Genomic DNA, 27,982 nt, shown 5'->3' with positions numbered 1-27,982 from the left:
ACAGTGAAGAAAGATAGGATACCAGCTTAGTCGATTCTCAGCCTTGCCACTGCCTTCTAAAGAGGATAGCTGATACCGGTAATTCTATTGTAATATTAACTCTGCATTCTTGTTTTAGATAATCAGTTATAGACCTATTCGTCAGGAAAAATATTTTTCAATGACTAAATAATACATTTTCATAATAATTGAGATCAAATATTTTGTTAATTATTTCTACATTGTAAAAAAACGATCTGGCAACGTGGCTGAGCTGGTGGCGAACGATAGACAAAGACAGCAACACTATGTTGATCAAATACAGCCTTTATAACATGGACTCACTTCATATAATATCCTAATCCATGAACATCCTTCCATTTTGTAGAAGACAAAATGTCTTTTTTGCCAAATGTTATTTTTACTTTCCTTGCCCTACTACCATAGGTAAGGAAAGTATTGCTTTCCAAAAAAAATTAACGTACCCCAATTTCAAGTTTTCTATACGTTTCAAGGTCCCCTGAGTCCAAAAACATGATTTTTGGGTGTTGGTCTGTGTGTGTGTGTGTGTGTGTGTATGTGTGTATGTGTGTATGTCTGTGAACACGATAACTCCATTCCTAATTGACCGATTGACTTGAAATTTCAAACTTAAGGTCCTTATACCATGAGGACCCGACAATAAGAAATTCAATAAAATTCAATTCAAGATGGCGGAAAAAATGGCGGATAATTACTAAAAAACCATGTTTTTCACGTTTTTCTCGAAAATGGCTCTAACGATTTTCTTCAAATTTATATCATGGATAGCTATTTATAAGCCCTATCAACTGGCATAAGTCTCATTTCAGGGAAAATTTCAGGAGCTCCGTAATATTCTTGAGAAAAATGGCGGAAAATGACTAAAAAACCATGTTTTTCACGGTTTTCTCGAAAACGGCTCCAACGATTTTCTTCAAATTTATACCATGGATAGCTATTCATAAGCCCTATCAACTGGCATGAGTCTCATTTCTGGGAAAATTCCAGGAGCTCCGTAATATTCTTGAGAAAAATGGCGAATAATGACTAAAAAGCCATGTTTTTCACGGTTTTCTCGAAAACGGCTCCAACGATTTTCTTCAAATTTTTACCATGGATAGCTATTTATAAGCCCTATCAACTGACATGAGTTTCATTTCTGAGAAAATTGCAGGAGCTCCGTAATATTCTTGAGGAAAATGACAGTTACTAAAAAACCATGTTTTTCACGATTTTCTCAAAAACGTCTCTAACGATTTTTTTCAAATCCATACCCTGTATAGTTATTTATCAGCTCTATCAACTGACATGAGCCTTTTTCCTGGGGTACTAATGGGGGATCCACCCAATCCTTGAGAAATGGACTTTGTAACCTCCTTCTCGTCATGAGATAGGTAGGTACACGGTTTTTACTTTTTCTTCTTCCATATACCGTGGGTACGGTAGGTAGAGCAGTTTATAAAAAGAACACAGTCATAGTCAAGATATTTCATCTGTAGAACAGCTGTTTTGACGAATTTCAAAAAAATCATCGAATTTCACAATTTACATAAAGGAAAAAGTACTCTGAAAACAATAATTGTATATGCACATATACAGTAGTCTGATCGTAGTTGCAAATATGTTGCCGTCAATCGTCATTATGTTATTCCCCTAAATTATTCTCGTTTGATAATGAGGCTTATAGTTCAATGAGCAAGGAAAGTTGTGTGAGTGGACCACACCAGATTTTTTCAACTGTTCTTCAAAAATATATTTGTACTCATCCAGTTTCCTCCATAGATGACGGCAGTTTGTTCATCAATTTAGACTTTTCAACATCCTGTAATATTGTCATTCATCCACTTTACACACTGTGGCAGGAACAAACTGTCAAATATTATTATCCCCTAACAATATCCGCCATTTTATTTTCTTCCTACCCCATTTTGTGTAAGATCCTCACCAATTTCAGCCAATTAGAAGCTAGAATCATCGACCAATCGCGGAGCGGAATATCTTCCTGGCCATCCCCAAATTCAATAATGTGAACATCAGTGATAAAGGTATTATCAATATGATATTATGTAGTGATTATACACTGTATAGTATAGTAATCTAGTGATTATACACTTTTATAAAGTGATTATACTCTTATGTATAGTGTATCTGTATGATACGATAAAGCAAAGTAAACCTGTGATATTGTAGAATGGGGAAATACATTCATTGGTGTTCAATATCGATTTAATGTCATTTTAGAACTTTAACTCATTCATGAATAAATGGATGTCGATAAGTCCTTGTTTGTTAATTCAATCATAACAATTTATCGAAACAGTAATATTAGATATTTATGGCATAAATCAGTAACATCAATGAATGTACAAATAGATGAATTCATGATAAAATGCACACTCGTAACGAGAGAATAATTCTCTCGGGGAGAAGAATAATTGAAAAGCTAATGAAAAACTTGATTGTGAGGACTATTTTGATGCATTCATAAATAAACAATGCATTCTGAGAAATTAGTAATGCAATAAGTTTACCCAACACAAACTCATGGGACAATGCTCACCAGACTGAATAATTAAAAGTTCAAACCAGCTCTATGAAGCCCCTCTTCGAGTGTCCTCTGTTTTCCGAGAAAACAATGCTTTCTTAATGGAATAAAAAGGGGACGAGGAAGAAAGATGACTGGTAGTGATGAAATGAAAATAGAGAGGGGAAAAAATAAGTAAAGTGAAATCTAAAAGAGAAGAGCAGTCATAAAATGATTGGTCCAATAGATGTGGGAGGTGTAAAAAGGTGAAAGAAGAACTAAGAAATTAGAAGTTAGCGGAGACTATAGGACAAGAAAGTACCAGAGAAAAAATGATATACTAGGAATAATCTGGTAAAATCAAGAGGTAGAAATTGTTAAAATGTAGATGACAAAAAAATTGGAAAAAGGTGGAAGAAGAGGTAACTAAAAAAGTAGAAGTTCAAGAGACTATAGGACGAGGAAGTACCAGAGAAAAAAAGATATACCATGGAAAAAGAGAATGGATGAGACAGAAGATTCCAAAGAATAATGCTCATAAACCGTGTGATTGTGAATGATTAGGCTGGAGGCATATAAACAAATGAATAGAACACAACCGACTGTAAGAATAACAACAGCGTATGACTCACTCATTAGGGGGGAGCGGAGATGGTTGGTGGAGAGGTGGTGGAGGGAAGGAATAGCATGATGGGAGCCCAAGTTCGGTGGACCCCCCGGGGCAAATAAATTCCGGTAGACAGGGACTGCCGCTTCGGGAGTTCGAGATCACGGAAAGTGTGTTTGCTGGAGGGATGATGGAGGCGTGGTTCTGGAGGAAGAGAGGGGTATTTCTGGTGGAGGGGTGAGGCTGCTAATCAACCGCACCTGCACAATTTACGACGGATGGTCATGTGACCCCTGCAGGGGGTCCCCATCATGGCGACGGTAGGGGGGTGCCCACTCTCATGTATGATGGAAGGGAAAACTCCCCGAAAGCCCAAAGGCAGTGTGCAATGTGCAAAAAGCGTGCAACAGTGCGCAAAGTTTGCAACCACACATGCCCTTCCCTGTCGCTAATTCTGATATTGGTTATCACAATCATTGCCCCCCTCACTGCACCCCCTGAACACCATCGGTTCTCGTTGTCCCTAAACGGCCCTCGGCATTCATATTGCAATCAGGTTTCATTTGAGTATGTAATAAATCTTGTTACTGATGCGTTTGTTGCATACAGCTGAGTTTAGTATCGGCTATTTTACTCGTATTTCAGTAAAGTTATCAATTTTCAGTGCTTTAGGTGACTTCCTTTGAAAACCCCATTTTGCGAATAATACAGTCTGGGAAATGAATAAATCGATTGAACAAGACTTGAAGTAAAGTTTGACAATAATTTGGTTCTTTCAAGTAATTCCATTGTGGGTATAATACGACTTGAATAATGAATGAGTGGATTGAACAAGAGATGATGTGCCGTTTGAAAATAATTTGGTTCTTTCAAGTAATTCCATTGTGGGTATAATACGACTTGAATAATGAATGAGTGGATTGAACAAGAGATGATGTGCAGTTTGAAAATAATTTGGTTCTTTCAAGTAATTCCATTGTGGGTATAATATGACTTGAATAATGAATGAGTGGATTGAACAAGAGATGATGTGCAGTTTGAAAATAATTTGGTTCTTTCAAGTAATTCCATTGTGGGTATAATACGACTTGAATAATGAATGAGTGGATTGAACAAGAGATGATGTGCAGTTTGAAAATAATTTGGTTCTTTCAAGTAATTCCATTGTAGGTATAATATGACTTGAATAATGAATGAGTGGATGGACAAGAGATGATGTGCAGTTTGAAAATAATTTGGTTCTTTCAAGTAATTCCATTGTGGGTATAATATGACTTGAATAATGAATGAGTGGATTGAACAAGAGATGATGTGCAGTTTGAAAATAATTTGGTTCCAACAAATGTGACTTGACAGTCCATTTAATCAAACTCTACTATAACAAATGCATTAATGGAAATTGAATCCAACAAATGTGTCTTGACAGTCCATTTAATCAAACTCTACTATAACAAATGCATTAAATGTAATTCTTAATTAATGTAAACGCACCACTGCTTACCAGTATAAAGTGGATTTTTTCTGGACTCATAAGTCTTGGAATATTTATCTATTTATACATTGATAGTTACAATATCAACTATGAATGATTGGGTAAGAAACAACCTGCTTAAAGCCCAAAACTGTTTCTTTCTCAAATTCGGAAAGAAATTGTCAAGAAATAGGTTATGTTTATCACTTCATAAGTTTTGTTTAATTTCGAGTTCAAAATATACATGAACCAGGAATTTAGAATTTAGTTAAGTTGAAAACCAAATTAAATAACAAAATATAACTAAACCATCACTTATATCTGGAAAATACTCTATTAAATTATTGAAAATTTTAAAACTTGAAAAGAAAATCAGACTTACTTCTAAAATAACAGCTGTATGAATATCGGGTTTACGAGCAGGTTTTTAGAACTTAAGCCTGGTCCACCACTACCTCCGTAAAAAGCCATAGTGCATTCTGGTGACGTCAACACAGGTGGGGCTCCTACATCAATAAAAACACTAGCTGATACAGATCAGCTGAATTCAACAAATATCTATTGGTGTAGGAGCCCTACCTATGCTGACGTTACCATCAACCAACTGTCATGCACTATGGCTTTGTTTACGGAGGTAGTGAGTGGGTCCACACACTACGATATATTGCACCAATCTGATCAGTACTGACCATAATCGTTACAATAATTGGAGTGTATGGACGGAAGATTGATGCGATTGAGCGTGATTGATCTCGATATATCGGAGTTGAACGGTTGATCAAAAACGATTGATCTAACTGGCAACGATTACACCAATCTGCCAAAATTGGAGCGACAAGTTGTAGCGTGTAGACATTGCTTCAATCAACTTATTGATCAAACTAAATTGTTCCGATCATCTGTTCAATCCAGTAACCAGTAATAATTCTATACACTTTAGGCTCGAAACACATATAACCGCACCAAGCCCGTGCCGAGGTACGGGTGAGCTACGTCTGCGACACGGTGATGGAGGTAGGAGAACACACAATCATATCCGTGCGACAGCCGAGCGGCAGCAGTGTCTCAGATCTGTAGTGCTACTGTGGTCTCATTTCTGAATGTGTTAAACTATTGTCAATAATATAACTCTACTGAAGCTTGTTACATACAATTTGAATTTATATTTTTCAATTTTAAACTAATCACCTGACACAGAAGATGAGAATCTTAGTGCTGGTATATATTATTTCGGTGCATAAAAATACCACAATCAGTCATGTATCGTGAATATATATCAGCAATAAAATTGTTATCTTCTGCCTTATATATCTAAACGTAATTAGTTTTAATCACCAGTAATTCTATAAACTGGGCCCTGTAGCAAGATATCTCAGGGTGGTGGTGAGTCGTTCATGGGGAGAAATTGATTTTCACAAAACTGTATCCTGTTTCTTTATCAGGGAAGAAACCAAGTTTGACAATCCCATGTATGAGTCTTCTGTCATTCTCAAATAGTTGCGCCAGTCATTTGGTTCATCCCTCAACTCTCTCAGTAGTCTCACATGCAAAAACCTTTGAGAAACCAAGAACAACACCACTTACTTCTTGATTTGAATTGTCTCTTTCTCCCTACTTTCGCCAAACAAATAACATAATGGGATCACAACAGTATCTCTTCCATGTTGATCACAACTGAGAGAAAGGAAAGAGGAAAAACCAACAAATTGCGAAGGGAGTTGGTGCAAACAATCGTTGCATGTTGACCGAACGTCGGTAAACAATTTATTGCAACGATTATTTTTGCAATCAGATTGCTGCGATCATATCGTTGCGCGTGGACCAGGCTTAATATACTACATCAAATCAAATGCAATCTCGGATGAATGTGAACTGGCATTCTCCTAGACCTCTACTTCCTCAAAACATTTTTTATACATTTGATTCCTTTTATAGGATTTTCCAATCAGAGAATTAACTCTATTAGAGCCACATTTTCGAAATACCAATATTTTTATCGCCAAAAATAAATTATTGTTTCCCAAATTCATGCAGCTTCGATACAAATCCCAATAACCCTCGGAAAGGGTTATTAAGAACATTGTTGTATTGTCCCACGCATCAACATGATTTGCATATTGGAATCTGAATATTCACTAGCTACTTCACTTTCATGACGTGGACAATGTTTTGATTTTGAAAAGGAAACAAAACAACACGAGCTGTCAGCAAGGTGAATAACCTGATTTGAATAGTGGAAAAGTTACTTTCCCGACGACAAATCCATTTGTCATCCAGTTACGTCTGACTCGGATGGAAAACGGAAAAACTTTCACCTTTTTCCGCGCGCATCTTATTTTCCGACGGCAAATGTCAGACGGGTTTTCACCATGTGTCAGGTGTGAAAAGATCAGCATGGAAACAAAGAGAGGAACAATACAGTAACAAAACGACGGTGAAATCCAGTCGGAAGTTGACAATATGAAGTCCACAACTCACGAATGAAGTCACAAACCACATGCTCACGAATTTGAAGATACTTTAGGTTGTGGATCAGTTTCAAGTATGGATTACAGTATAGAATTATATCTTAATTTCAAATTTAGAGTTGTTCTTGGAGGGAATCTGTTTTCAACTATTTCAGAAACAAACCCAAACGTAAAAAAGATGAGTGAGAAATTCTCGAATATATTTATTCTTTCGTTTGTGTGGGTTACTCAGAGTTTCGTTATTATTTGTTGCTTTACATTGGTTCTGATGCTCATATTATTTGGAAAACTGTAGGCGTGTCTTATCTCAGCCAATGACAGAGCTCAATCTTGATTTGTCAACCACTAACGACCAATCGTAGGGCTTCAGTGGGTTCAGCCACACTCCATATTATTATGCTCTATGTTTATGATAATGATGTCCTAATTTACTAGAGTTTGATAATCAGATTGATGTATCAATCGAAACTAGTATCTCAAACTTTTATAATATCAAGGATATTATAATTAAGATGTTTTGCAGAATTAGAAGATCTGTAACCTGTAACCTGATCAGTGTGAGACAAACTGAATCAAAGTTGCGTCTTATTTTATTACTCAAACATGAATCATTTGTGGGTGTTCCAATCAATATCTCAAATCCCAAGATTTTCGATAACAAATACGGTTTAGCGAAAACAAAGCATTTTCTTATGTTCGATGCCGTAACCCGTAAGTTACAATCGATGATAAAATAACGTGTACGCCTGTCCAATGACGTAAACAAAACAAACACATTAAACAATAACTATTGTAATGGACATGGAATTTGACAGTTGACTGGGATTGCTGTCTTGTAAATTAGACAAGAAGGAATGTCAAATTCAAACTACTGATTAGATATTGATTTGACACACAATTTAACTGTCAATTCGTAGAATCTCTTTCATTGTCACAGATTTATAGGATTGTCGATAATAATTACTATGATGGTTTCTCAAATTCAGCTGGCCAAATAGTTCCATTACCGTTACTTGAGATTCTGATTATTTATCAAGTTGGTTATAAATTTGATTTTTATCTCATAATAACCACATGAATAGTCATGACTCTGTTAGTTATTTGTTAAGGAAATCGTCAACTTGAAACGGGGATTGAACCTCTGACAATGTGAAATTTCAGACAACTAACTTTGATGTGATAGACATCAATATTTCATTTATTCATTCACGTTCTTAGAACAATCTATTATCAATGTCTAAATAGGCAATACCAAAGGTAATAATCCCCTGTTGGGTTCCTTCACTTTACAATAGTAAAATAGTTCTGCAACTAAAATTCACATTACAACTTTATAATTTGTGATTGCATTGTATACTAAATCTATTCTTGTGACCTACTTTACTGCAATGCACTTCACAACAAAACTGAGATTTTCAACAGGAGGCCCACTTTTGAAAACTTGGTCATCTTATCTTTCCGTTGCATAATCACAAACAAAATTCAAGAGCCACTTGGCTACTATGCAAATCAAAGAAAAGCGAAAGCTGTCGTAAATGAGACAGCACATTCTATGATAGCCAGAAATTCAAATAAATGAAATAACAAATGAAAGGGTACCTGCAAGGGTATACGAATTTTAGATGGTTCCCATTCATGAATGAATCAAAACCATAAATCTGCATGATGAAAACTTATAATATTTGTGATATCATAGACTGATGATATTCATAACTTGTAAGAGACATTTTCAAAATAATAATAATAATATAATCTTGATCATCATGCATCAATTGCTTCCAGAATAAAGTACTCAGGAGTTGTGTAGAGGTTCCCTGTTAAATCAGGAACTCTGATCCCCACCGCGACCTGGAAGAGGCTACAGTAATCAGTAAAATACAAAGATAAGCAGGAAAACATGAGGCAAAACATCATCAACATGTGAAATACTTGTGGAAGCAATCCAGCTACTCCGTCTATAAGACGCGAGAATTAGTTTGATGCTAAAGTGTCAAAAGTATCAGATTGAAAGTGCAAAAGCAGAGCAGGTCTATCCTTTATCCTTTCCTAATCATTCATAGTTGAGAATGATATTGTATCTTTGTCCTCAACCGATGAAGAATGCTGAACCAATGGGTCATACCACAGATTTTAGCCAATGTTCATTAATTTAGCCTATGGTATTACCTTTACAAACAATATTCTTATCGTCAATTCAAGTCAAAATAGAATAGCTTATTTGTCTCTAACCAGGTGCTGAAAAAACAATGAAAAAACATGCATCATCATGAAAATTTATTCATGGCTAGAACATTTGAACATTTACTCAAATGACAAGATTTGATGGAGAGGATGATGATTTTTATTATTATTATTATGACGATAATAAGAGTCAATGTCATAATAAGTTAATGATATTGATCGAGATGATGAAACGATTTATGAAATGACAAAATCTATTACCTGTCTCCAAAATATTGTTGGGTCAATCACTTTTGGAAACAGTATTATTATTAATTATCAAGTTGGCATCTAGTGCGCTCTATTACTGGCTACACAACAGGGGCTGTGACCAGCCTAGCCTAGCCAGATGAAGGCAGATTTTCATTGCAATTGCGGTCGATAAATAATTAGTAAGTACATGGTGCTGGCACTTCGCTACATAGCCAGCAATTGAATATGGAGATTTGGCCGGGCTAAATTGAGGTCCTATAGGTCCACGTTATAATGGGAGTGGAGAGAGATGGGAGAAATGTATTGCTGAATCACTGCCTTCTATAGTAGATATCTGATACCTGTATATCTGATGTAATATCAACTGCTCATTCTTGTTTAAAATTATCAATTATATATTATTCTTCAAGAATGTATATATCTCAATGATATGATGATAAATTTTCATGTTTGGGATAGAATATTTTGAGTTGGAGAAGTGCTATTATTTTTGCTTCCCATATAGGAAAATTGGTTGAAAGAAATTATTTGCTTCTAATTTGGAAAAAACAAAGGCTAGGGCAAATTGGTAATATCCCACACGAGAATGGAACGAAAATGAATTGAAACACAATAGAATGTAACAAGTACCCTTCCATTTCAGAAATGTACCCTTTTTTATTTGAAGTAAAAATTACACTTAAGCAGTGTAATTTAGATATATTAATATACAGAGTGTTTCAGAAGTAGTGTCGAGAATTTTAGGGTATTGTACCTGGATGCTAGGAGACTACAAATGTCATATTTGAAGTGTCCAAAACTCAGCGGTTATCCTTATAGCTGCCATTTTGTTTTTTTCACTTAAAAATTTTTATCTCAAGAACGAAATGTTGTATTGATCTGAAATTTGGCATGAATATTTATGCTATAAAGACTCAACTATAAAAAATAAAAAAAAATTTTTTCGTTGAAATTTTTCAAAATGGCGGCCATTTTAAATTTTTGATGGCGAATATCTCGAAAACCGTCCATTTTACAGAAAATTTACAAGAGACAAAAAAGTTAGCAAATTTTTTCACGATTCAATGATACCTAATTTATTAAAATTGGTCGAAGAATAACAGAGAAATTAATTTTTTTCGTACTGCATGCATGACCACTTTTCACCATTTAAAGATCAATATTAATTTTTTTTATAATTTCATGAAAACCGTTCTTATTACAGAAATATACAAGAATAACTTTCCTCCAAATTTTATTTTACATTGAAGAATATTAATTTCACTCAAATCGGTTCACTGATACTAATGCAGCAATTGCTCAAAATGCCGTCCTTCAACTTGATTACACAGTCTGCACCTTTCAATCATGGACCGTCGAACTGCTATAAAAGCATTTTCATCATCTTGAATGGCACCTGCTGCAGCAACCACTCTTGCCACAAGGTCTTCTTCGTTTTCTACTGGCGTGCTGTAAGCAAGATCTTTCATATGGCCCCAGAAAAAAAAATCTAAAGGGTTGAGGTCAGGTGAACGTGCGGGCCACGGTACTGGTCCACCCCGCCCAATCCACCGCTGACGATAGGTCATGTTCAGAAAGTCCGTAACAACATTTCCGAAATGAGCAGGGGCACCATCATGTTGAAACCAAATATTATATCTGTTTGCAAGAGGCACATCTTCCAAAAGTTCTGGTAGTATGTCTCTTAAAAAAGTAATGTACGTGGGAGAATTCAGACGATTAGGAAGAATGTATGGTCCAATCACGCGATTACCTAAGATACCCGTCCAAACATTCAGCGAAAATCTATGCTGATAACCACGCACTTTGACCTCATGAGGATTGTCTAAGGCCCAGACGTGACTGTTGCGAGAGTTGAAGATTCCTTCTCTTGTAAAGCTGGACTCATCGGTAAATAACACATTTTCTAGAAAATTTGGTTGGATAATGTCTTGCTGAAGAAACCAACGGGCACAGTTTACTCTTGGCTCATAGTCGCGTTCAACCAATGAGTGAACTTTTTGAAAGCGGAAGGGGTGAAGTCTTTCCTTGTTTAGTACACGCCACATAGAAGAAGCACTTGAATTGATTTGCTTTGCAACTGCTCTCGTACTCGTTCTAGGATTGAAATCGAATTTCTGCAATACTTCCTCTTCAAAAGCAACATTTCGAACTGCTCGAGGCCTACCAGCAATGACCCTGTTCCGTTCAAATGAACCAACTTCTCTCAGCCGATTGTGAGTTCTTGTGAACACCTTGTCGGAAGGGAGACGGCGGTTTGGAAATGCAGCTGCATACATTCTTCTTGCTTCGGTCGCATTGCCAAGAGCTGCTCCATACATGAAGTGAATATCGGTGTACTCCAGCGAACTAAATTCCATTACAATAATTAAATATTTGTGTAGAAGCAACGTAAGAAAATATTGAAACTGGAAATTTAAGATAGAAATAAGACCTAGGAAACGTGAGACTAAGAAATAGGAAGCACTACATCTGGTTCTTTACTTTAAATGAAACAACAATACTTTTACAAGACAAACATTATCATCTGAAAACCATTGTAAAATCATCTGTTTGCCCATATGGAGCCATACCGAGTTTCAAAGCTTCATCTTAAATACATCTGGAATTAAAAAATTAATATTGATCTTTAAATGGTGAAAAGTGGTCATGCATGCAGTACGAAAAAAATTAATTTCTCTGTTATTCTTCGACCAATCTTAATAAATTAGGTATCATTGGAATTGTGAAAAAATTTGCTAACTTTTTTGTCTCTTGTAAATTTTCTGTAAAATGGACGGTTTTCGAGATATTCGCCATCAAAAATTTAAAATGGCCGCCATTTTGAAAAATTTTAACGAAAAAATTTTTTTTTTATTTTTTATAGTTGAGTCTTTATAGCATAAATATTCATGCCAAATTTCAGATCAATACAACATTTCGTTCTTGAGATAAAAATTTGTAAGTGAAAAAAACAAAATGGCAGCTATAAGGATAACCGCTGAGTTTTGGACACTTCAAATATGACATTTGTAGTCTCCTAGCATCCAGGTACAATACCCTAAAATTCTCGACACTACTTCTGAAACACCCTGTATAATAATTTAGATTCTATTAATATATTAATAGAATATATTTTGGGGGGGGCTAAGGTTAATGTTAGGTTAAGTGATTTTAAGTTACACCCGATGATACTTGATATCAGTTTTGGTGCTCATATTCAGGGGGTAATTTGCGCTGAACGCCCTTTTTACTTTACCGTCAGACCGTCACAAATTCAGATTACTGTACTTTTTTCTGTAATTACTGAACTGATTTTTCTTCATAGACATTATTTCGGGGGGTGGGCCGGGCCCTCTGCCCCCTCCCCTTATATACGCCCCTGCACTTGATAATGGCTCTTGAAGAGCTGTAACTAGTTGTGATAAGATAAAAGAGGTACTTTATATATACTTTTGTGTTAATAATAATCTCAGTAGCTTATGATATACGGATATATTATAATATACATTCCACTTCGTTTATAATACTACAATACTTTCAGTAGCCCTAAAAATAATAGTGAGAACGGAAAAAAGTATCTGATTTTGAAACTTCACTCATGAATGATCAATAATTCAATCTTTACTCACAGAATAGGAAAGTATGAATGAGCCGCACTTGAATTTCCATGATGAGTGTTCAAGAATATATAGTTGATATATTGGCGTGGAGTGACGTGATAACATTCTGCATCAAAATTCAATTGTTGACTGGGAAGAAAAACTGTAAACTATACTACAATGATATTACTTGCTCGTAATGGGATTCTATCATGTACGATGTATAATTAATTCAACCACCATTTCTCATTGCACATCCACAAGCTCATGAGCTATGTGAACATCAAAATAAGCAAATAATAATGAAAGAAGAAGAAGAAGAAGAAGAAGAAGAAGAAGAAGAAGAAGAAGAAGAAGAAGAAGAAGAAAGAAGAAGAAGAAGAAGAAGAAGAAGAAGAAGAAGAAGAAGAAGAAGAAGAAGAAGAAGAAGAAGAAGAAGAAGAAGAAGAAGAAGGAGGAGAAGAAGATGGAATCATTCTGCAAACATAATAAACTCTCTGTAGAGGGTAGATAGTAGAAAAATAATGAAAGAATAAGAGAGAGATAGGTAATTTAGGTGAGAACCAAAGAAAACCCTTCAATAATGTAGGACATAGAAAAAAAGAAAGAGTAAATAGGAAAAGAAAATAATAGTCGAAGATAGAATCGAAGTTGGAATTCAAAATGTCACATTCTAATTCCATAATCTTCTAATGCATTGTAGATGGGCATTCTATTGAGCTAAGTCTTCAAATTTATTCCAAGTTGTAATTTGACTGAGTCTAAGAATGCAAAAATGATGAGATAGCCTATTTGATCACTAAGCTATGATATAAGATGTGCTCACTGCTCACTGGTGACATTCACAACCAAACAAAATGTGACCGTGAACTAATTACAGTAGTTGATCACGGTGAACAACGTATGTTGATAACTACGGTATAAATAATGTTTTGATAATTCATTGCTACCCATTAAAAAAACGAAACTGAGAAACTAATATTCAATCCACACTTCAAAGTTGGACTAAATGATAAACTCAAGAAAATTATAGGAAACTTTCACTCAATATACAAAAATGTAACTATTTTATAAAAAAAACTTATATACTCCTGCTGTATTGTGATATTCCTACTGTGAGCAATGAATGATACGTACATTTTTTAATTGAACTTGAATTCCAATATTTTACAAAACAGAGGGTTGAATAACACAAAATCAAATAGTCTACTCACTGAATCTCTCAGACATCTTCCGAAAACGGGATCACATCCTGCATTATTCAAACAGGCGTTGAAAAAGCGAAAAATATGAACACATACACATAGCCTATCAAATATGTATGACAGAGTGCAATAATTGAATACAGCGATGAGCCCACGTGTCTAATGAATAATTCTGTCGCGCTGCTAAACTTGCAACTGCTTTGAATACCGGATGAGACTGTCTCTATCCTCCTTTATCTCTACAACTTATTCGTTCACTATCTTTCCCGCACACTGCAGATTGTTTATTCGCGCTCTCGCTCACTCACTGATACCAACATGATGATGACATAGTCGTTATCACTTGTGTACCCCTGGCAATTGAGTAGTGTTTTGCTTTCTGTTGGCCCACCTGCCTACTTAATTAACGCATACTATACAGGCCTACAATCAATAGTGCACTACTTCAAACCAGAGTGTATTGTTTATGATTTGGTTTGAATGTGGAAATTACTATGTACTTGTTTGAAGACTAACAACTATGAATAGAGCTTTAAAAATCTGTACGCGTTTCTATCAACTGTATGGAATTATTAATTATTGTCTAAAGCTAATAGAATAATAGAAATTTCTCTTCTTCTTCAGCTTCTTTATTCTTCCTCTTCCTTTTCTGACTTGTTTTGTTGCAGTTTTCCATTTTCTATCTTCTTTAACTGCCTTATTCTTGTTCTTCTACTCCATCTCCGAAAACGTTTTGAAAGAAATTCATTGGATGAAGTATTTAATATAGCAGGGCAATTGCTTCCTCAAATTCTAAATATTTCTCTAAAAAATATAGGATATGAGGAAATGGTATGATGAAAATTATGATGGGGGAATTACTATAAAATAGTTTTAAAACGTATAGAGTTCAAGATAAATAGTTGAAGCAATAGAATAAGGAATCGTTTCTTCATTTCATGGTTAGAGCAATTACATAGCCAACACTACCTACCACTTGATGTCAAGAAGAGGTCAGGGAACTGTATTCATTCATATCAATGACAGTAAAAGTAACCGGTACAGTGTTACAGTATTTTATATGTTACAGTAATTCTAATTGGACTATTCATACCACCTCGGACATGCTTAGTGGGAACAACTCAATCAGAGTTCATGGAAATAATATTTCCACTGTGCCGGTCACTGATATGTAGGAATACAGCTTTAGGCTTCATATAATTGAAAACTTCATATAATTTAAAGACGCACAGTACTTCAATCAGAGCTTTGTGTCAATTAGTATTATCAGACTAATCTGGATAAGATCAGCATCATAGGATATTTACATTAGTTCCAAGTTATTTCAATTTAGTTGTGAGGTAAGAAGGACAATATTTTTGGTTTGATAATAATTTTACTGTTCTGTTTGAAAGAAAAATTCTTCAGATTCTAATCATATACTATTAAGGTATCACTATTGTGATAAAGAATCGAAAAAGATTCAGTTTCAAATTCAAACGAAAAGCTGAACTATACGGAAGCAATAGATGAATTCAATTCAATATTTATCAGTTATAACATCATGAAAGGAACATAAAATTAATAGATTCAAAATATGTGGTTTCATCAGACATAGCAATATTATTCATGATGATTATACGGTATCAAACACATCAATATTCTCAAAACCGCAACCTGAGGGATCTCTAAGGTTTGGAACTGTAATAAGGGCATGTAATTTGTGAACACCATCTTCGAACAAATAATAGGATAAACAGGTTTCAGGCAATTTTCGATTTTCAAATATAACAGATAAGCAATTATCAACTGTATATTTTATGAGTGTTATAAGAATTATAGAAGCCCTATTGTGTGAAAATTCTAACTGGGAAATCAAAGAATTTTTTACAGTGTAGACGATGATTCAAGAAAAACAATTTGATAATGAAATTGTTAGTTTACCTCAAAACAAGATCCTAAATAATAAGAATATTCTGTAAATCTCAAGTTAATTCAAACATAAATTTGACTTCACCATTCAGTGTACACTTATTCACTGATACTACTCGATTTCTTTGGTGACAACAAAACTCAGGCCATATTAGTAAAAAACTGTTTTGTTTTTTCTTGGCTAAATTTTTATCAGTGTATTCTCTGTGATTGGAGCTCACCCAATTCGACTTCGAAAGAATTTGATTCAGTAATATAACTGCAAATTCTACAAAAGCTTACGTTAGGTTACGGGTCATAAAATTTGATATTAACTACAGTGTTCTATATTTTAAACAGAGTTTCTGATAGGATGTTGCTTATTTTTCATCGAAGGTTAACAAAGATTTCTGTATGTGTCGATTCCAACTCATCTTACATCATTATATGTATCATTATCCAAGCACAAACTAGAGCTCTTATGTGGACCCTCAGAGGAAATAATTAAAGAGTACGAGCAGGCCCAATATTTTTGAAACTCAATCGATTGGAATGTTTGAATCCAATCAAGCGAAAAAAATTAGACAATTATCACATATTTGTAGAGTCCGATCTCACTAGGCGTCAAACCTGCAAATCTTTTGAAATCAATCTAAAAAAAAATCTGGTGTGGCGCACTCACACAACTTTCCTTGCCGTTATGAAAATTTATCACCTGACACTAGTGTACACGCGCATCTCAAGTCTACTATTCAAAGATCTGCCAGCTGGTGACAGGATAATAACGCTGGAGACACACGAAGTCTGCTATCTCTTCATAGTAAATGATTTAATAGAATCAACAGTTGCCAACAGTTTGCATTATTGAATAAACACATTTTCTCGAATTTCGAGCTTATTTCCAATTTTAGGTGAAAAAGTCACTGAACATTAATTGTAGAGATTTCCATGCTCAATCTTTTCCACTTGATTTTTTTCGTTGAAATTGTATCTGAAGCCTGATAATTTGGAATCTAAAATCACACTTTGCATTGATGGGGCGGAGCTCCTGAAATTTTTACAGATATGGGACTTGAGTTGATAGAACTTGTCAATGACTATTTTAGGTATAAATTTGATCAAAATCGTTGGAGCCGTTTTCGAGAAAATAACGAAAAACCCTGTTTTTGACAACATTTTCGCCATTTTAGCCGCCATCTTGAATTGGATTTGTTCGAAATTGTTCGTGTCGGATCCTCATAGGGGAAGTTCCAAATTTCAAGTCATTCCGTTAATTGGGAGATGAGATATCGTGTACACAGACGCACATACACTCATACACACACACACACACACACACACACACCACACACACACAACACACACCACACACAACACACACACACACACACACACACACACACACACACTCACACACACACACACCACACACACACACACACACACACACACACACACACACACACACACACACACACACACACACACACCACACACACACACACACCACACACACACACACACACACACACACACCACACACCACACACACACACACACACACACACACACACACACCACACACACACACACACACACCACACACACACCACACACACACACACACACACCACACACCACACACACACACACACACACCACCACACACACACACACACAACACACACACACACATACAGACCAATACCCAAAAACAACTTTTTTGGACTCAGGGGACCTTGAAACGTATAGAAATTTAGAAATTGGGGTAACTTAATTTTTTTCGGAAAGCAATACTTTCCTTACCTATGGTAATAGGGCAAGGAGAGTAACAATATTATGTTAGAATACTCTACAGCTATCTAGAAATCGGCCTATCTGCATTACAGTATTATTTTCAGAGAGCTTCAAATGAAAGATGAAACTTGTATGCCCCTGAGAAGAATGATAAGAGTTGGTTGGTGCTGTTTCGGATTCGGAATGATATGCTTTTTGTTGTTTACAAAGTCAGAGACTTTTGTCTCCTTGTATCATTTCAACAAAGCTTCAATATTCTTTGTTACAATTCTCTACGTCTTCTGGTCTTCAATCCTACCCTCCTACCCTTCTAATCTTATTCTTGTACTTCTTCTTTTTCTTCTTCTTTTCCATCTAATTTTTCTTTTTCGTCTACATCGTCTTTTTCTTTTCTTCATCATCATCATCATCATCATCATCATCATCATCATCATCATCATCATCATCATCTCATCATCATCATCATCATCATCATCATCATCTTCTTCTTCTTCTTCTTCTTCTTCTTCTTCTTCTTCTCTTCTTCTTCTTCTTCTTCTTAATTCTCTCTCTTCAACACTACTTCCCACTACAACTCATTCTTATCTCTTCTTTCCTTATCTCTTCTTTCTATTCTTAGCGTTATCTTCTCTCCTTCTCCTCCTCCTCAACCCAAACAACTCATCCTCCTTCTCCTTCTCTACTACTACTTGTCTTCCTTCACTTCTCTTCCACCACTCCTCCTTTGCCATCACTCTACTTCCTCATTCTCATTCTATTCCTCCTCCTCCTCATCCGCAAACTCATTCCCTCCTCATCTTATATCTCTCTTCGTTCCGCGTTTCTTCTCCAGAATCTTCTTCTCAACCAACATACCCCAAGTTTTAGTGTTATGCTCGGCTTGGTTTGTTGTAAGAATATTGTAAAAGTGGCGAACAAGACAGCAGCAGCAGCAGCAGCAGCAACAAGCAGCAACCAATGTTCGATCAAGCACCAATGGCAGTGCTGATGTGGTAGTGGAGGATGAGGAGGAGTAGGAGGAGGAGAGAAAATAACACTAAGAAAAGAGGAGCTAAGAATGAGTTGAAGTGGGAATTGGTGATGAAGAGAGAGAAGGAGAAGAAGAAGAAGAAGAAAAAAGAAGAAATAAAAAAGAGAAAGCAGAAGAAGAATACAAAGAAAAATACATATTGAGAATTACGGTAATAAGACGGTAATAATTGAGACGTAGAAAATATATTAGAGGAGATTGGAATAATACAAGTTCAAAAATATTTCTTATAGCACAAAGAAATGGAAAATATTGAAATATAAGTACGGAATAGAAAATATGAAATCAGCTCATATCAAAGTTGAGCAGGAAAAGAAGAAGTATATATGAGAAGATAGGAAAACGGCACAGACTGAGAATTAGAGGCTGAAGGAAAGTAGAACGGGAAGATGAAAATGAGAAAAAGGAAGAGTGAAATCTTGAAAGAAAAGTATGAAAGAGGAAATATAGAAGTGAAAAGAAAGAGAGAGAGAGAGTAAGAGAGATCAAATAAATGGAAGAAGACAAGGTAAGAAGAACAGGAGAAGAGGAGTGGGTGAAAAAGAGAACTCAGAATAAACAAAAATATATAAGGAATATCAAAATAAGAAAACAATGATTTTGGATGGTGAAGAAGTTGATGAAGAGATGAGAAGAAGATAAAGGAGAGGTAGCATAGGGTGATAAGTAAAAGTGACATCGTAGTATCACGTCCCAGACAGAAGGAATTGAGATCACGTACTTCTGGGTGCCCTTTGTGTGACACGCGCACGCACACGCATGTTCTTGGACGTTCTCCAATCTAACCTCACCTCCCCAAAAACCCCCCGACCGCCAACTCACCACCCCTCAAGGAAGGTCCTGCTCGTGGCATCAAAAAGCCCGTGATGAAGAAAGGCCTTCAAACTCTATCATTGCTTGCCTTTTTGGTGGATGCTCCGTTGACGTTTCAACTAACAACTAGTCGAAACTGACCTGTAGGAATCAACTGATTGAGAGAAACTACTTTAACTTGTAGTTGACAGATGAAAATTGTGCCGGGCACTCTCTTTAATTCAGGCCTTTTCCCAAGTTATAATAGTAAATTTAATACGCAATAGACTAGAGCCATTATTGTAAGTGAGTTAGCGAAATAAATTATTTTCTCTCTCTATTATGAACGGCCATGACTTCGAGTTTCCCATGATAGATATTTGAAAATTGTGGCTCCGAGTCGTCGAGGAATGTAGATTATGGAATTATCTCTAAAACTTAGCCTTCTTGTTGCGACATAAAGTGCGATAAGTTGGAAAACAGCAAGCATTGAAATTATAACAAACTACCGATTTTGCAGTTACTATTTGGTCCAAAGGCTCTAGAAGCCACGCGACGATTGGTCAAATTGATTCCATTCGCCCAATAGGAGACCTGTTTCTAAATACAGTAGTGGGGATTCCCCAGTCGAGAGACCAGATTACGTTCCGGAGGACACTTTGCTAGGAGCACTACGAGAGTAAAGATGTAGTCACTATGTTTCCCCCTTTTTGGGCAGGTTTATAAGTTTATTTCAGTAGTTAATGTAGGAGCTAGTTTTATTTTTTATTAATGTTTAAATTTACTAGTAGTGCCATGTCCTGAAAGGTTTAATTGTGTTTCTTCATCATGTACGAATAATTGTTTCTTCAAATAACCGCTAAGGTACGTAAAATAAGGTTAAAATATAATTTAGGGAATTTAATTGATTGAAGCTTCCTTCCATAAGAGTATTGAATTAATTAAGCCTGTTATTTTTCAAGTTAATAATATTGATTGAGAATAATCCTTTTGGTTTTATTAGTGATGGAAGATAATTATAAATTTTTTTTCTAAAGAAGTATAGAAAGTTTTCAGTTACGTTACATTTGAGTTATTGTTTCTGGAGATATATTATCGTAGAGTATTGCTGAAAGTCAGGAAGATAGTCTTTAAATTGGAATGAAACTTTTAAGATTATGTTCATATTGAGTTTATGACATTTTTTAATTTATATTTTTCAGACTCTGTTTTCTTATGTCATTAAGGCTTTTGAATGATTTAGTAAATTTTTTATGATAGAAATCTTAATAGATGAAGAAGAAAGTTTTTCTTCTCCAGGGAATTAATATTAATGAATGTTCAAATTTTAATACAATTTAAATTATTTTCTATGTGTCTACTAATTTTATTTAATTAAAGGTAAAAACTATCCACAAGATGAATCTTATAAGGCAAACATTATCTTTCCTTAAAGTGAAATTTTCAATATTTTTTCTTTTATTGTGTTATAAGTGTCTTGTTTTATTAGGTGATAAATTCATAATTTCAGTTGATACTAGTTTTTGGACTTGTATTTGTAGGTAAATCAAATCATAAACTCTGGAATGTTCATTTTTAATTAAGGTTCTGAGCAGTTTTGGGCGAATGCCCGTTATTTACACTTGGATTGCGTCCTATAGTTCATAAATAATAAATAAAATAAATGTTGGCTGGCGCACAGTTTCCAACAATACTAGCCGAGCTACTATATGAAAAATTATATTTGATTTCGCAAACCAAACGAAAAATATCATATAAGTTAGCATCATTTCAATTTGAATTATTTGTGAAGAAAGATCCATTAATTCTGATAAAAAGAATCAGTAGTTTAAAGATAAAAATCTATATAAAATGAGGATTCAAATAGAATGAGAGAATTAATTAATTGTAATCAATAGATAACTCCTGTTTTAGCTTTTGATGAATTGTAGGAAGAGTTAGAAATTAATGCTGTAATACATTTATTTACAGCAGTTCATGTGTGTCCCCAAACCAACTTCTTGTACTACCACCCCTTTGGTTCCGCAACTTTATGTAACACCGCTTCAAGACACCCGTTCAGACGACAGGTCTAGGGACGTAAGAGGACGTCGCCGTCAAGCCAAATTCAACCGGTAAAAGCTCACCGCCAAAAACAAGGTACTGTAACCCCGACGATAAAGCAACGTACAGACCAACGAAAGTGCAGTGTAGTGAAACAAAGGTTCATTCGAGAATGTCAATCAAAAGTGGGGATTCAAAATTATTATGAAATGGGTTATATGTGTTACTATCGACGAAACTTGGGTTCAACGGGCTTTTCTTTCTTGAGTAATTTTATGTTGAAGTTAATTATTTGTTATTTGATGACTGATATTGTTTGGTTTTGTGACGTATTGCTATCTAAACGGGGATAGTAATGCGCCCCCGAATCAGATGAAGAATGTCAACAAAGTAACATGAAATTGTTGTTTCTGTTGTTCGATTTTAGTTGCCAATGTTTATTGAAGCTGTTTGTATTTTTCAATTATTTCAAATTGTAGTGTTTTTCTATAGTATAAACCTATTAAATCAGGCATGGTAAGATTAATTGAAGTTTTCTTGACTCTAGCCCGTTCACCTGCATGAATTAGGTATAGACTCAGGTATTTTCTAGATGTGTCGGCCTATTTCTAAATTCTAAATTTTATTCAAAATTATCTTCTTTGGCACACAACTGCGCCACTCTGCTGTCTAGAGATATTTAAATCTCTGGAATTCAAATTTCCTAAAAAAAAAAAAAAATTTCATAACTTACTCTAATCATACTAGATCAATTTTTCTGAGTCTATACTTAATAATTCATTCTGTGAACGTGTTAACTGTCAATATTTTGGGTTTGGAGTTGAATGAATAATTTATAGTTGCTACTCCAATTTTTCTGAAGTTTAAATAATTGTAGATGAAACAGGAAAGTTATTCAGTTATGTTAAACCATTAAAATGATAATCTTTTGAAGTGCTTAAAGATAAAGTCAAGTATCATTGAAGCTTAAGTTGAAAGTATTCTAAAACTTGATATTGAAATTGATTTTTGAGAAATTAAAGGTTTAACGGTAGAATAGAAATTAGTAGAAGAAACTAGCATAGGTGAAAAACATCTGATTCTAAGTGCTGAATAAATTTTTTGCATTCTGTAATTCCGTGAATGATGATAGAAATTATTGTAATGTCAACGTACGTATTCTGGTCTCACGTCTGGTAGTTGAATATCATTATAGTAGTAGTGAAAGTGAATATTGAGATTTTAAAGGTCAACCCAAGTAAATTAGGAAAATTCGGAAATTATTATGGGTGAATGTTTGAGGAAAATAGGAAATTTTTTTTGATAAGTTTAGGTAGATCGAAGGTAATCAGAGAATAAATAGGAAACTGTTTTATTAGTTATTGTTGATATTATGTAGTTTTGAAAAGTTGATGAGTAGTTTTGGCCTTGAGATGTTTAAACTAAATAATTAGATATTGTAGATTAAAGTTGAAACGATGATCAAATCCTTGGGAATTTGTATGAAAATAAGTTGATTCAGATGAGGTTGTTAAGTCCCTTTATCAGTAATGTTTATTCTCGAAAAGGTGAATCAGTTTTATTATTGGAGATATTTTTTTTTTTTGGTGTGATTTTTGCGGTAGGCATGCGTAGTGATAGTGTAAAGATCCGTTGTGTTGATGACGTTTCCTGTAGACTGTGGGGAATTTTTTTTGTTTGTTTAGTTGAGACTCAAGATTTAGAGGAGGACACGGGGATGTCCTACCTATGTGTGTTGTTGTTGAATTTAGGTAATCGGCGCGAGTGTAGGTCCGTGTCCAGAGAGAACGGAGCACTGCCCGATAGTTGTCCATGTAACAAATCAAGGAATCTAGCTATGACTAACCTTGCAAATTTGTACGGTGGAATTGTATAATTTTAGCGAAAGGCACCGAAGATGGTGTGAGCTAAGATTTAATTGTATCTAGTAAACGGTCTGGTTCATTCGAGAGTTATGGGGCTCGTCAGTAGAATAACGTAAACCGAAATCTAGAATATTTAGTGAGTCTTCGTAGTGATTGTAAGGAAAACAATCAGCGTAATGCAGTTTAGGAAAGCCCAGTCAAAAGGTTCGTTAATGTTTGGTAGGAAAGTCAGCCGCAAAAACACAAGTAATAATTGGTAAAAAAAAGGGTATTATTGAGTTTAAAGTTGCTTAGAAATTTGGTATGGTAACGAAAATTGAAGGTTTTAGACAATGAATATTTAAAGTGATTAGTTAAGGTATACAAATAAAATAACAGAGAAACTTTTTCGAGTACCTAGGTAATGTTAAAATGGTTATCAGTGAAAGTAGAAATAAATATTGGAACACTAATGAACGGGTTAAATTAAAATAAAATTAACAGTGAAATTCTTCTAGTTGAATTTGAAATGAAAAGGGAAAATCTCTTGAGTTAAGCATGAGTTTAAATTATTCTGTAGTTGAGAGTTGAAAGGTGATTAAAAATTTAAATGGGGATATAAGGTAGAAATATGTAGGAAAATTCGTGTCAAAAAGGAAATAGAATTTTTGTTGGGAAAATTAAATTGAGGTAATTAACAGTAGTAGGACCCTTTAGAGATAAGTAGTCAAAAAGAATTAATAAATAAAAAAATAGGAAAATCTTTAATGAAATGATAAATTTTTTAATGATGAATAGTAAAATTGCAATCAAGTTTTCCATGTGAATAAGTTGAGATATTTTGAGATCTAGTAGAGTAATTGAAACTAGTTGGATATGAAATTTATTGTTGAGAAATAATTATGTGAGGCTCCAGTAAGGTTGAAAATGTCAGTGAACTTGAGAATCAGTAATAGTGTATTAGTAGCCTATTAATGTGTTAATGTGTTGGTAAATTCAATAATGTTGGTAATCAGAAGGCAAGCAGTAGCAGTCCAACAATGCTAAGTTAGAGCTGAACTTTCATATTATTAAATCATGCGATGAAAAGTATGCTTCCAGTGTTTAGAGAAAATGTCACGTACTCTAGTGAGAAGCGAAATACAGAATTATTATTGTCGATTAAAGCCTGGCACTTGATCATAGTTCTGTTTTGACTAGCGTTCTGTCGTGAAGGTTTCCTACTGGAATATTATAATGCAAAATCACGCTTGAGTCATGTTGAAAAATATCCGAAACAGATCAGGAAAAAATAGGAAACAGATCAGTCTATTGAAGACAAGATTTTTTGTCGTGAGTTATAATTGGATAAGTTTTTGTGAGTATGGCGCCACGCTATAGCCTTGTCTCTATACACTCAACGAGATGATTCCTAATGAATGAGAAGGAGGAAAGAGAAAAAGAGTTATGATAGAGATATTTACCGTATTTGTTATAAGGATTCATTACGGGTTCATGAAGGGTTTATTAGTCAAAGATTTTGTTACGTGACAATATAATGTATATAGAAGAAATTCCGGAATGTAAATAACTTGCGCAACTAGATTAGTCATTAAATTATGTTATTAACTTCGTAATATTAAATATATTTAGGTAGGTGAATTAGGTTTAATTTTATTTCATGCACGGCTGCATACTCGCGGTAAATGAAATGAATGTACAGTTTTCTCACGGTAGTAGATAATTGATTGTTTGGCAGATCGGGTGATTATCAATTTTTGAAGTAATCAACAGTCATAATATCCTATGTAGCAATGTATGTAAATTATGTCTCTAATAATAATAATAATAATAATAATAAGTTATTTAGCATAAGACGATTTATCATAATATTCTATACTATACCCATTTTCAATAGCTTAATACTCATCCATTCATAGTTAAGAATTATACATTACCTAGTTAGGAGTTAGTACACATAGATAAAATATATTCTCATTCATAAAATAATAAGAATAATGTCTAAGGCCTCATATTTTATATTCTATTCGCTTTATATTTCATATTATTTTGTTGATATCCCTATTCTTTATTAGTTTACCTTCCGTGATTAATATAATTATAATCTTATCATAGGTTTATGCAGTTCAACTGATTCCGTTTTAGTTCACTTTAATACAATTCAGTGATAGAGATTTCCTGCTGGAATACAATAATGGATAGAAAATTTTCGTAGCTACGGAATGTACATCAAGCGTGTGTCATTGCTCTCCGATGACTCGCTAGTGTTGCAGTTTCAATCATTATTATCTTTGAATCTTAGTCGATGTAGAATAGTATTGCCTATTGAATTGCTTTATATTGTTAAAAATATGTTGCACTCTCAACTCTATAGTAATGATAGTTAGATTTCAATACATTCAGCAGAGTGAAAAGGTTTCATCCTTTACTATTATAATCAACGTACTTCATATTTTACAACAGCAGAGTAACATAGAACCAATTAAAACTATGATGTCTTTTAAACGTTTTCCCATGTTAGAGTTTGCCAAGAAAATAACCAGGGACTCAATAAAGTGATTGAAGTATTCAAGATTATTATACTCGGTCCGTCTTTAGTACCTACTTAAAAAGTGGACACGCCCATATTGTTTTGTCCTGACTCTTGCCACTGTTTTAAAGACTCTTGCCACAAATCTCTATTAGTTATACATTTTGCTGAATTTCGGAATGATTAAAGAGATTTCTTTTGAAGAGGGCCCGCTTCAAATTGGATCCTACTATCAATCCAGAAATTCGACTCTCCAAATCATACAGAATGCCTCTATGGTAACATATCCTGATTAGATTTCTTTTTGCGTGTTTCACTCCGGAAGGAAGGGGAGTGTGCCGGGCACTCTCTTTAATTCAGGCCTTTTCCCAAGTTATAATAGTAAATTTAATACGCAATAGACTAGAGCCATTATTGTAAGTGAGTTAGCGAAATAAATTATTTTCTCTCTCTATTATGAACGGCCATGACTTCGAGTTTCCCATGATAGATATTTAAAAATTGTGGCTCCGAGTCGTCGAGGAATGTAGATTATGGAATTATCTCTAAAACTTAGCCTTCTTGTCGCGACATAAAGTGCGATAAGTTGGAAAACAGCAAGCATTGAAATTATAACAAACTACCGATTTTGCAGTTACTATTTGGTCCAAAGGCTCTAGAAGCCACGCGACGATTGGTCAAATTGATTCCATTCGCCCAATAGGAGACCTGTTTCTAAATACAGTAGTGGGGATTCCCCAGTCGAGAGACCAGATTACGTTCCGGAGGACACTTTGCTAGGAGCACTACGAGAGTAAAGATGTAGTCACTATGTTTCCCCCTTTTTGGGCAGGTTTATAAGTTTATTTCAGTAGTTAATGTAGGAGCTAGTTTTATTTTTCATTAATGTTTAAATTTACTAGTAGTGCCATGTCCTGAAAGGTTTAATTGTGTTTCTTCATCATGTACGAATAATTGTTTCTTCAAATAACCGCTAAGGTACGTAAAATAAGGTTAAAATATAATTTAGGGAATTTAATTGATTGAAGCTTCCTTCCATAAGAGTATTGAATTAATTAAGCCTGTTATTTTTCAAGTTAATAATATTGATTGAGAATAATCCTTTTGGTTTTATTAGTGATGGAAGATAATTATAAATTTTTTTTCTAAAGAAGTATAGAAAGTTTTCAGTTACGTTACATTTGAGTTATTGTTTCTGGAGATATATTATCGTAGAGTATTGCTGAAAGTCAGGAAGATAGTCTTTAAATTGGAATGAAACTTTTAAGATTATGTTCATATTGAGTTTATGACATTTTTTAATTTATATTTTTCAGACTCTGTTTTCTTATGTCATTAAGGCTTTTGAATGATTTAGTAAATTTTTTATGATAGAAATCTTAATAGATGAAGAAGAAAGTTTTTCTTCTCCAGGAATTAATATTAATGAATGTTCAAATTTTAATACAATTTAAATTATTTTCTATGTGTCTACTAATTTTATTTAATTAAAGGTAAAAACTATCCACAAGATGAATCTTATAAGGCAAACATTATCTTTCCTTAAAGTGAAATTTTCAATATTTTTTTCTTTTATTGTGTTATAAAGTGTCTTGTTTTATTAGGTGATAAATTCATAATTTCAGTTGATACTAGTTTTTGGACTTGTATTTGTAGGTAAATCAAATCATAAACTCTGGAATGTTCATTTTTAATTAAGGTTCTGAGCAGTTTTGGGCGAATGCCCGTTATTTACACTTGGATTGCGTCCTATAGTTCATAAATAAT

General features: G+C 34.4%; 1 protein-coding gene across 5 annotated transcripts in view; it reads right to left on the bottom strand.

Moving 5' to 3' along the window:
* LOC111056772 (aquaporin AQPAn.G) overlaps window positions 1-27,982 on the bottom strand; it is an 85,253-nt gene that overhangs the window by 40,180 nt on the left and 17,091 nt on the right. The window contains exon 1 of one of the 5 annotated variants that reach the window (XM_039423353.1): window positions 16,213-16,359. The exons of 2 other annotated variants lie outside the window; for them this stretch is intronic. Coding sequence is in view for 1 of the 3 variants with exons in the window: in XM_039423352.1 (XP_039279286.1) it covers window positions 14,299-14,314 (16 nt within the window). In the remaining 2 variants the exon portion in view is untranslated. Of the gene's footprint in view, window positions 1-4,632; window positions 5,004-14,298; window positions 14,560-16,212; window positions 16,360-27,982 lie in introns of those variants that run through there. 2 more of the 5 variants (XM_039423352.1, XM_039423356.1) reach the window with 2 other exon arrangements.

The sequence above is a fragment of the Nilaparvata lugens genome, chromosome 3, assembly GCF_014356525.2.
Source record: "Nilaparvata lugens isolate BPH chromosome 3, ASM1435652v1, whole genome shotgun sequence".
NCBI lineage: Eukaryota > Metazoa > Arthropoda > Insecta > Hemiptera > Delphacidae > Nilaparvata > Nilaparvata lugens.
This window is presented reverse-complemented; position numbering and strand designations above follow the sequence as displayed.